Source organism: Ciona robusta, chromosome 5 (assembly GCF_009617815.1).
Source record: "Ciona robusta chromosome 5, ASM961781v2".
Lineage (NCBI taxonomy): Eukaryota > Metazoa > Chordata > Ascidiacea > Phlebobranchia > Cionidae > Ciona > Ciona robusta.
In genome coordinates this window covers 7026347-7038200 of record NC_143239.1, presented here as the reverse complement: position 1 = coordinate 7038200, position 11854 = coordinate 7026347, and the positions used below count along the sequence as shown (strand labels likewise).

Sequence of the window (11854 nt, the reverse complement as noted above, 5' to 3'; positions counted from 1 at the left end):
GTTTTTATTTGGTGTATGCTAGAGTCCGTATATAACCATGGACTTTTGCATGGTAGTACAATATGATAGGGTATGCAATGTATTTGTGATAGGGTACCGTAGTAGATAGTGATTTGTGTGCGTGTTACACGTAAGTTAGTTACAGATATTGTGATGAATCGTTTACGTTTAGTAACGCCTGTGTTATATAATACGCACATTTGTATTTAGTCGAATTTTCGAAGCTATTACAGTGTGTGTGAAAAAGCAGACATAACTGTTGGCTGGTTCGATCATTTATGTCCTCGTGGGTGGAAACTTGAGTGACTTTTATAGACAGCCTCTGCCTTTATATTAGTGGCCGCTTATCGGCATAAGCCGCGTATTGGTGTCTAATATCGCGCTAGCTTTGAAAAACATTCAACAAATATTTGAATTTCAAATAAAAACAGTTTCATTAAATCGTAACAATGCCAATCATGACGTATCCAAACTATGACGTATTTTACTTTCTAGATCGTTTGTTGCGTCATAATGAACGAACCTTCGCACAGCCACACTGCTGCGTCACCATTACTAGAACGGCCAAGATACGACCGTGCTTATTTCCAAAACGGGCCTGGCGATGCGCAACGCACAGTTACGCTACGTACAGCTTCAATGAACGAAGGCATGTCTCGGCCTCGTGAACGCACGATATCAGCCATAGCCCCGATGCCGACGTCTTGTTATACGATCAATATGTTTCTGTTCTTTCTAACTTGCTTCCAACTTATTAACTTGCTGACACTGACTTACACGGACAGTGTGTTGAACTATATAACTAAAAGGTTAGTGGTATTTCATGCCTAATACACATGGTGTATTCATACACCTCATGCTCACAAGTTATGACATCTTCTTATTCACAAGCACACATTGTGTACTGCTACCACTATGGGTGTATGTGTTCCTGGGCAAGGCACTAAACCATAGCTACTAAAACCCAGTGGTCAACAATGGATTGTACAAGTTGTCAGTAATACCAGAAAACAATCACCCACAAAGTTACATATATGCTAACTCGTAAGCAGGCATGAGGTTTATGAAACAAAACATTCGTGTTTTATCCACTGACATTGCCTCTAAATTAATAAGTTACATACTTTGCATTTTAAGTTTAACTTTGCAAGTTAAGTTTATTTTATTCATACATTGATACTATAAACCTTATTCATACATTGATACTATAAAGCAATATCTAAACCCCTCCAACCCCCAGGTTCAAGATACCGAACACGATGGCCTCCTTCATACCAAGTAGTTACCAAGTTGGCAACATGGTCGTGATCATCCCTATCTCATATTTTGGTGCCAAATTAAACCGACCACGAGCCATTGGTATTGGAGTAATGGTAATGGTGGTAGGGTTGGGGTTTTGTATGTTACCTCACTTTATACTACCTGCCCCACCCTTGAATAACTCTACAACGTCAAGTCTATGCTGGGAGAGGCCTCATATTGGAAAGGCATTGGTACACAGAGCTACAGACTTGACAACGCCAAGGAATCTTCCGTGTAATAAACATGCGACTGTGTATAACCCTGCACTGCTGCTAATTCTAGGTTGGTTGGTTGATTGTTTTTGTACATATTTAGCTTGGAGATTCTGGGTTCGAATCTAGGCCAGGGTTGGAGAACCATGAATTTTGGGTTTAAATCCAGGTTAGGGTTGGAAAACCAGGGATCCTGGGTTCAAACCCAGGCAAGGGTTGAAGAACCAGGAATCCTGGGTTGGAATCCAGGCCAGGGTTGGAGAACCAAGGATCTTGGGCTCGAATCCAGGCCAGGGTTGGAGAACCAGGGATCCTGGGTTTGAATCCAGACTGAGATTTAAGACATATTAGTTTTTATCACAATCCAGGTCATCTTTTAATTGGAGGGGGAGCAGCTACATTATGGCCACTAGGTGTTTCTTATATTGATGATCACGTTGTTATTAGGAAGATTCCGATCTATATAGGTGAGTGGTTAATGGTTATGCTAGAAAATTGTGATGAAAAAGTGAAAAAGATCTTTTGACATTCAGTAACCACTCAGCTACAAGATTGCAAACTAACCACTAAGCCAAAACACTTGCTCATAAGATCACAAAACAAATACACCATAACAATTTAACACCATCTGCCTCACCATGCAATGCTAGTTACACACATACTTAACGATATATCACCATCACACAGGCATTTTCATCGGCACTACATTGATGGGTCCCGTGTTCGGATTCCTGCTCGGCAGCGTGAGTTCAGCGATCTATGTTACAACGAACTCGAGTCATCTACATCAAACCAACCCTGCATGGATTGGTGCTTGGTGGCTGGGTAGGTGTGATGTCATCGATTGTGATGTCATCGACTATGATGTCATCGACTGTGATGTCATTGCCTATAATGATACCTCTAATGTATTGCTAGTGATGTCATGATTTAGCTTAATATGTTACATCATGACAACATAACAACAACAACAACGCAGGTTACGTTGTAGCAGCGATACTCCTCGTCCTCCTTCTCTTCCCCTTCTACTTCTACCCGAGGTACTTACCTGTGTCACCACAGAAGGAAGCAGAACTTGCAGAGATCGCTGCACTTGAGGATAGGAGGCACATGGTGGGTGGGGTGTTACTTATGGTGGGTGGGGTGTTACTTATGGTGGGTGGGGGTGTAACTTATGGTGGGTGGGGTGTTACTTATCTAATGGCTAGGCAAGCTTAAAGAAGGAATGCAGCCTCAAATAGCCATACAGTTAAACATGGGTTTTAAATAGATGTTGATTAGTGTGGTATAAATAAGTCAGAGGTAATGAGTTAAAGCCTCAACGCTGCTACCATTGTGGGTGTATGTGTCCTTTAACAATATACTTAACGGCAATTGCTCCAACCCAGTGATCACAAAAGGGTTGTCTAATTTGTCAGCCATACAGAAAACATTGTTTATAATCATCATTTATTGTTGTTTTACATGTGATTAAATATTTTATACACCTTCTGCCCACTTTACCATGAAAATATAAAGCCATTGTATCCAAATAGGATGTAACAATCTATTTATTCCACAGTCCCGAACACAATCACAATTAGATGCGATAGCTGAGCAAGAGTTGGAGAACGTGGCGTCACAATCGGAAGCCAGTAGTGTAGCGGGGTGTACGGCTACCCGTCCATTACGCGCATGTGAAGAAAGTATGGTGGGGAAGATACTTTCTACGTTTGCTGGTAAGGATAGGAATGTTGTTAATATTAATACCTGTGGTTTGTCTCTTCGATTACGGTAGTGAAGATTTAGAAATATTTTAAACAAAAAGACAGAATATAGCGACAAAACAACAGTTGTTAAAACACACTTTCGGTTAAAAACATATTTACATTTAATTGGAGGAAAATAAGCGTGGTCGCTACATCTAGCGGACAAACAAGCTATTTATTTTAATTAAGTTAAACTTCTAATTGAAATAAAAGTGTACGTAAAGCCACGACCCGTCCAATGTTATAAAAGTTACAAACTTAGTGGCTTTTTACTTGGTAAGTACTTGTTCTTGTTCCCTCAATTGGGTGAGGTCCTGCAGTGAGTTGGGCCATTGTAGTAAAATAGTTACCTTGAAATTTAAAGTCAGCAGTTCCTAAACCCATGGCTAAACATCTCCTGAACCTGTTGTTTGTAACCTTTATAAACTCATGAACCCCTTTATTATTGAGGTGTCCATTAAGCACCTCAATTTATAGCATCATAATAAAATTATAAAACTGAATAAAGGTCCTTTTGTTAAATGAGGTTTCTCCAAAGTAAAAGCTCGGCCATATTTTAAGTAACAGCTATTTAGGTGACTTTTAGGGTAGTTATTTTGAGTCTCCCGGGTTTAATTAATTTGCTTCAGTATAAAAATCACCTCTGTGGTGCATCTTGTTATTGTTGCAATCATACCCGCAACACAACTAACCCACCCCACAGACATGTTTTAATTATTTGATTGCTTTTGTATTCAAAGATAATTAAAAATTAACCAACACTGCAAATAAATGGCAATTTAAACAACAACACGACCGTCGATACATCTACCTGCTTTGTATAACCCCAACCAACCAACCTCCGCAGATATGACATGTGCAATACGACGTACATTATCGACACCACTAGTAGTGACTGCCATCCTCTCCTACATTGCAATGGCCAACTTATTGGCCGGCGTTTCAACTTTCGGGTCAACATACGTACAAAGGATGTTTAATGTGTTGAGGATGACTTCGGATATGTTGATAGGTGGGTTTGTGCCACGGCGTTTGTGTGGTGTTCTGTTTCATTCAACTCGTGTCTGCTTACGACTTGCCACATATGTAACTTTGTTGGTGATTATTTAATATATTTCTTCAGTGTATGGCTGACAATTTGGACAGTTTATAATTTATTAACATTTGGTATATGACATCACTTTTGAACAAACAATAATGATTATGACATCACAGGTGGGGTTTGTGTTCCACTTGGAATAGCAGGAACCTTTGCAGGGGGCTACCTTATGAAGAAATATAACTTCGACATCCGTCAAACTTTGCTCTTTACCATTATATTCTCGGGAGCAGGTTGTGTGTTTCTCGCAGCATTGTTTGGGTTGGGATGCAAAGTACCTTCTATTGCTGGTATAACTGCTCCATATAGGTAAGCAACATCGATATTTGTGATGTAACCAGAGGATACCAGGTTCTAGGCCCAATGCTACCATTGTGGGGCCATGTGTCCTTGGGCAAGACACTTAACGACAATTGCTTCAACTCAGTGGTCACTAACAAATCCAATTGTCAGCTATATGAGGTGTATAAAACAACTGAGCAATAACTACCCTTGTTACCCCGCCACGATAGGATAAATAAATTGTTGTATATAACTTTCAGAGGTTCAGACAACTTGAACAAGACATCTTATTGTAACTATGATTGTCAATGCCCTAAAGGTCAATTCCTGCTTGTATGTGGGGCCGATAAAGTGACTTATATATCTCCATGTTACGCTGGGTGTAAACATACCAATAGTACAACTGGTTATAGGAAGATTTCGGTAAGAATGAACATGGTTATTGTCAAGTTATTTTATGTGGCTGAGGCCTTGTAGTTTTTTAGTTTTCTGACTTATTTTGTAACTTGTTAACGGGCACGAGGTGTATGAAACAGAACACCGTGTTATAACGACTGTTGTTGCCTGCTATGCGAGGATAAATAAGTTACATTTATTCATCCCACCTCCACACAGAAATACACAAACTGTTCATGCGTAAGCGGGGACGACAAATCTGCGCATTCGGGATCATGTTCTTCCACCAACTGCAGCGGTCTCCTCGCTTTGTTTATGATATGCGTTGGGATTGGCATCACATTATTATGTTTCTGTCAAGCCCCAGTTTACGTGGTGTTGCTTCGTGTGTTGGAATCTGGAGATAAAGCTCTGGGAATTGGGCTCATGTCGTTTTCATCACGTTTACTTGGTGAGGCAATTAAGCTAATTGGATATTGGTAATTTTACACCAAGTGCTACTGATCTCACCCTTTAAATAATACAACTAGGCAAGGAGATAACTGTGATAAGTTTTGTGAATCTGGCCCTGATCGTGCACTCATAATAATGGCATAAGCAATTTATCCAACTAATTGTATAGAAAATGGATATTTTGCCAATTACCAGCAACATAAGTCATATGACTATGACATTATGACATCATAACATGCATTTATTTTGTATTTTATGTGTGTGGTGCACTATGAATATTACTTAAAACATCAACACACATTTACAATTATGACATCATACCTACCATTATGACATCATAACACACATCATTACATCACAGGTTACGTCCCTGGTCCAATTTGGTTTGGTCTCATACTTGATAGGAGTTGTATCTATAAAGCCCCAGCATGCCATGGAAAAGCATTATGTTACTTGTACAATACATACGGGTTACGTATGAGCTACATAGGGCTGAGCTTGGCTTGTAGTATGGTGTATATGTTGGTGTTCGTCGTCACTTTCGTGTGGATGGAATTCAATACGGGAAAATATGAAAAGGATCCAATAATGATCGAACCACTAGAGATCGATAGAGAGCTGAGACGAGAAAATTAATTGTGATGTCATTATTTTAAAATGATGTCATATTCTAGAAATTTTCTAAAGATATATTATTTATTTCACCAAATTGGTGGCCATTATGTCAGTGTATGTCATTATGACATCACAAGTGAATTTATGACATCAGAACTACCTTTTTGTTATTATTATTATCCTTTTCTACCAGGGATTCTGTTTGTTTGAAACATTTACTGATAAGCAATAATTTATGAACAACTAAAAGCTTGTAATTGGCACCACATGGCTTGCATTGTAATGGAAAGATACCGGGTTCAAGGCTCACTGCTGCTACTATTGTGGGCGTATGACGTGTTCTTGGGGTTTTAATCTAGGGGTCACTGATGGGTTGTAGCACTCTGGCTGTCAGATCTACTTTGGCTTAATCTCAAATCACGCCTTGCTGTAGGACCTCCCTCATATAGAATATCAAAATAAGACAAATGGTTTTACTAAGATTTCTAAGTGCAATTAAAATCCCTGGTTTATAATGCCATTTTGCAATAAAACTGAATATGAGAGAATAAAATGAACAAAATGTGCTTCACGAAGTGTATTATAAGAATAAAAATGCATAGACAAAACATGCATAACCAGCTTACATACTGCAGTCAGTACACAATGTTGAACTAAAAAGAGGTATGATAGTGGGCACTTTATGTACACACCCACAGTTTCACTTTGGCTTCTAATATTTCTATGTTTATTTAACGAGAAATTTATGATTTTGGAAGTCTGTTATGGAAAAAGTAGCATGCAAAAAAATGTTTCATGGTTTAATTTTAGGTGTATAAGGGTAATTATGTGGAGTGATGGGACAACTTTGACCAAATCTTAGGTCCCATGGCGTGCCTCACTGTAGGAGTTCACCCATGTAGAATAGACTGTGCATATACAATGTTGGGCTACTTTACACATATTGTTTAAAACATGGGGTGGAATTTATACCCAACACCCTGTACTTTAAACATGGGGTGGAATTTATAATACACTTATATATGATAGCGGGAATGCATTGAATGTAACGTTTATGTGAATTAAAAACATCAACTACGAAATTAAAAATATACATAATACATAGGTTTATCAGCAAAACAACAATATCCTCTAGATAGTTTGGTATATTACTATTAAAAAAATTAATTTCCCTTTTTTTTCTAAATAAAATATTTTGAAAAACTACTAAAATTTACATTTTTACAAAGTGCCAGTTCTATATCAGGTTGGGGTAAAATAGATCACGTTTTATTGTCGTATTTGGTAGTAAATAAGTAGGTACTATATGCATTATTTAGGTACTGTTCACAAGTGTTTATGAAGGTATATATAGATAACAATTAGTTGTTAGTTCAATTTGTTAACAGGTAATTTTAGGAAGTGTTAATATTAACCTTGAATTGGTTGCAGCATTTAAAAGGAATTTATACAAGTTTCATTTACCCAGCGTACACTAATGTATGATTTACGTTTATAATATATTTTGAACACTGGATTTTGAAATCCTACTTTGATTTGCCAACCCAACAGGCACTTTGTAAAAATAATAGTTATCTAAAACATGGAACACATTGCGTAACACATAGGCGTCAAACCTGGGGTGGTAGGGTGGGCAGAACAACCCTTAATTTTGAGCACTGCAGTAATCAGTAAACATTACAACCAATAAGTTAGATTTGTTTCACATGATTGTGTGTCTAACTATCCCTGCCTCCTCTTAAAAGTTTGACACCATTAGCATCAAACCTGGGGTGGCAGAGTAGACCAACTCTAGCCCAAAGCTCAAAATCATTAAGTAAACAATGGAACCAAAGTTGTTCCATTGAAAGGGGCATCTAACCATTCCTGCCTCCCCTGTGTTTATAAAAGTTTGGCGCCTATGTTTATACATAAACAACTACAATTATGACAACATGTTGCCTAATAAAGCCCCAACTGCCCCAAAATAACCTTCATGCTCCAGAAACAAAGCCTTTTGCGAACCCTGTGACCAGAAGTCCATGGCATATGATAGCAACCTCATGGATATTGGGTTTATTCGAAGGAAATTGCCGGCGAATACAACACGTTCAACTCCCTATGTGTAAAGCTTATCTGAGTATTGTGATGTAGTTTATATATATATGTGATATAATTATGAATGTATATTATAATTATAAGTATATATAATAAATATCTTAAGTTTGGTGATGTGGTTTATAATCAATATACGCATTATTTAAATTATTATAACAAGCTATCATGTAATATGTTTCAAATCTAGAAGATTCAAGTGTACTGTAGTTTAGCTTACTTATTCCAATACAAGTCACGTTATATTTACCTTTGTCTGGTTGGGACAAAGGTTGTATTTACGAATAGTAATAGTTATGATCAGTCAATCATTGATAAGTCAAAAGTTATACGAGTTTAATGCAAATATTAATGGGTTGTTTTATTTTACTTTGGCACTAAGCATGGGTTCTATGGCTTTATTAGCTTTAGGGTTGTACAAACTAATAATACAAAATAAATTACCAATTTACTTGTAACACCCGCATAAGTTTACAAAATTGTTTTTATTTTTAAAAGTTTTACAAGGAAGGCAGGGATAAAAAGTTTCAAGGGAAGCCGGGATAGTACACCTCAATGCTTTGAGCTTGTTCGCAGCACACTAAGTTGTAAAAACTCATATTTGTACAGTTTTACCCAAAAAATGCTATCAAAACATTTTAATTATTATTGATTATTAGTAAAATCTCACTAAACAACTTAATAAGCTCTGTCGCCCGAGATCCTGCATTCAATCTCCTGTTTTAATTAAATAAAGCACTAAGTGACTCCCTCATGGGTTGTGCATTCCACCCCCATGGGAATACATAGGCAGGAAAGTCAGTGTTAATTTCATCAACTTGAATATTTAGGCACGAAGTGTTTTTTTTTAAAGGAATAGAGGTTTAACAAAGAAATAAGTTCTACATAATATACAGAAAGCAAAATCAAGTTTAACTAATAATTACCAAAGATATATTTCGATAACTTGCATTATCCGTCTATTGTTTTAAACAATTCTATTTTAATATTTGATTTTATTTGGTGTATAATTAGTAGCACTTGGTGTATTCTGTTATGATGCAACGAGAATCGTCCAACAATATGATGCCTAGATCAGGGCCAGATCACAATTAAATATTGTTATTTTTGGGATAATTTTTTTTAAAACATAAAATATTGCAGAGGAACAATTTTTTAAAAAGTTGGTTAATACGATAAGAAAAAATATGCAGCAAACAAAAGTCAAGTCAAACTATAACACACTATGTTACAAATGCACAAACAACATTATTGTAAATCCAAACATAGACATAACATACCTCTCGTTGTGCACAGCTGAACACCAAACTACCGATATTATTCGTCAACGTTACGAGCGTAGCTTTCGCTAAATCTTCTTTCGTTGCCGATTTCCGATCTTCCTCAGAATTCATCTTCCCAAAACTTAGAGGGTTGAAAGATTGAAGATTAAAAGGTATAAAGATAATATATAAACTAAGGAAATATTAAGGTTATTGCATAATAAACCTTAGTATTGATTTGCCAATCTAAATTATTTGGTGATGTATTGAGGTTTTTCTTGTATTGAGAAGATTTTTTATAAAATGCTTATATTTCAGTGGATAAAAAATGTGACTGACAAAAAAGCTGGGCATATTAGACCCACCAAAAATAAGAGACAAACACAAATCCAAAATTTACATTATGCCTGGTATCAACAACAATTTTTTATTGTAAAAAAAAAAATTTTTTATTCAAAATTTATATATTTTATTAAATGAGGAAACAGTTATAGCCCCACCTAGAGGCGACCACGTTTCCGGGAAGTCCGAACTTTGCATAACCCCCTTCACCATAGATATCTGATACTAATTTATCGACTTTGGTGCTGTCACCCTTTGTGGCGAGGTCGATCGCTTCATCGTACGTTTCGCATCCGGTTAATAAACAACATAAGCCAAGGAAAGTACCTCCGCCGAGACTTGTACCTGGGGTGGTAGGGTTACATTATGTATATGCAGATGTATATATCTAATGTATAAAAACGTATATATATATTTTTTAAACATTACAAAACAAGCCCTAATGAGTGTACTCCGGCCCCCTAATGAACGTATTTTACAAAAAAATGCAAAACATGAATGAATCTCAAAATGTACAGTCCGGACTGTTTTAACTTAATGATGAACTAAATCCCAGACTTCATGACATGCCAAGCTATAATTCCTCCCATATAGAATAAAATCTCCCCAACTTACCTGACACACGAGCGTAATCTTCCTGCGACCTCACCAACATAATACTGACCCCTGACCCGATGTTCGCTACCATATATGGATAGGGGTCTCGGAAGTCAAAGGGGGCTTTTTCGATGGGGCCATCACTAAGGGGGTTGGAGATGGAAAAACATTCAAAATGTCCGTTTAATCCACACTTGTGTTGCACAAAGTGGATTCCTGGGGAAAAACGAACTATTGTTACTCGAAGAATAACAATAGAAAAAAATAATGAATAACGATAAAAAAATTGTATTACATAGAAAGCCTATATTTTTTTTTGAAAATACCAGAACATATATATTTTTATGAATCTCTATGAACACAGTAGCAAAGAACAAGTTAATTAAAACAACGAAAAGAAGGGAATTAGCAACAAACGACAATTGCTATAACGGATGTTATATCTCCATTCACCTTTTATAACACAATCCAGTTCGTCCAATTTATTTAAATTTATTCCAATTTCCGTTAAAAACTTTTGTTCAAACTTAAAAGCCCCCCCTCCTGTGGCGTGGAATAGGTTAATTAAAGTTGCGAATTGTTTTTCTTTGGCCATGGTGACGAACTTGTCCATTTCTTCTGAGGGGAATCTTATGAAATGTAGATTGCCAGTGTAACCTTGGAAGGTGACGTTCTAAAAAACAAAAAAATTTAGGGTAAAATATATATGATTGAATAGACATGTTTATTTAATGGGCACATAAATCTTATTAAGCAAAATTATACAATAAAGCATAAAAGACGAAACTTTTATGACTTCTGATCCCTTATACTTACTGAGGAAAGAGTATTGGTTCAAGTTTTGTACATAATCTAAAATTAAATCTTTAATAAGATTATAAGAAAGACTTTTGGGACTTTTGTTAAATATTAATAAAAAAAACTCACCTTTAACTCAAGCCTTGTATCCCTTACACCAGTTGACCCATAAGCTATGTTTGACGTCAAATATTTCCGGATTGACTTCAGCGAGTCTTTTTCTTCTTTCTCTTCATCAGGTGACAACGATAGCGGTTCAAAATAAATAAGTTTAACGAGAGTGCCTCCAATATCGAGGCCAAACCACGGAAACGGGTGTTTCTTCCCGGATCTGCTCGAATACGTCCTCGGGCGGCTCGGTTTCGATTTGTTTGAAGAATTTTCCGAACTGTCCTTAAAAACTGAGCTGTCTCCCATTGTGAGGATTTAACACAACAAGAGCTTTAAATCAGTTTGGCAATGGCAATGGTGTTTTGATGCAGAAATAAACAACTTATAGGTAGTATATATGGAATATAACATTCAAGCTGTTAGAAATATTGAAGTTAAATTTGTCTTAAATAAATTTTAAAATAAGATAAACAAAACAGTACTCAATATTATACCCTAGCCTCAGATCCTAAGCGTTCAAAGTTAAAGATTTCACCTTTATAG

At 36.6% G+C, this 11854-nt stretch overlaps 2 protein-coding genes across 2 annotated transcripts; one reads left to right on the top strand and one right to left on the bottom strand.

Annotated features, from left to right (window-relative positions):
- The first annotated feature begins 383 nt into the window (after window positions 1-383).
- Window positions 384-6673, top strand: LOC149736150 (solute carrier organic anion transporter family member 2A1-like). Its single transcript, XM_089878753.1, has 11 exons — window positions 384-809; window positions 1241-1584; window positions 1883-1981; window positions 2202-2339; window positions 2494-2627; window positions 3076-3232; window positions 4110-4274; window positions 4478-4670; window positions 4904-5066; window positions 5259-5490; window positions 5854-6673. Exons 1-11 carry the CDS (start codon window positions 514-516, stop codon window positions 6126-6128), a joined length of 2196 nt encoding a protein of 731 aa, XP_089734879.1. The 5' UTR covers window positions 384-513; the 3' UTR covers window positions 6129-6673.
- On the bottom strand, window positions 6670-11736 carry LOC149736149 (pantothenate kinase 3-like). Its single transcript, XM_089878756.1, has 6 exons — window positions 11330-11736; window positions 10856-11075; window positions 10421-10618; window positions 9964-10150; window positions 9482-9605; window positions 6670-8205 (listed from the first exon to the last, which is right to left on the bottom strand). Exons 1-6 carry the CDS (start codon window positions 11615-11617, stop codon window positions 8032-8034), a joined length of 1191 nt encoding a protein of 396 aa, XP_089734882.1. The 5' UTR covers window positions 11618-11736; the 3' UTR covers window positions 6670-8031.
- Window positions 11737-11854: the final 118 nt, after the last annotated feature.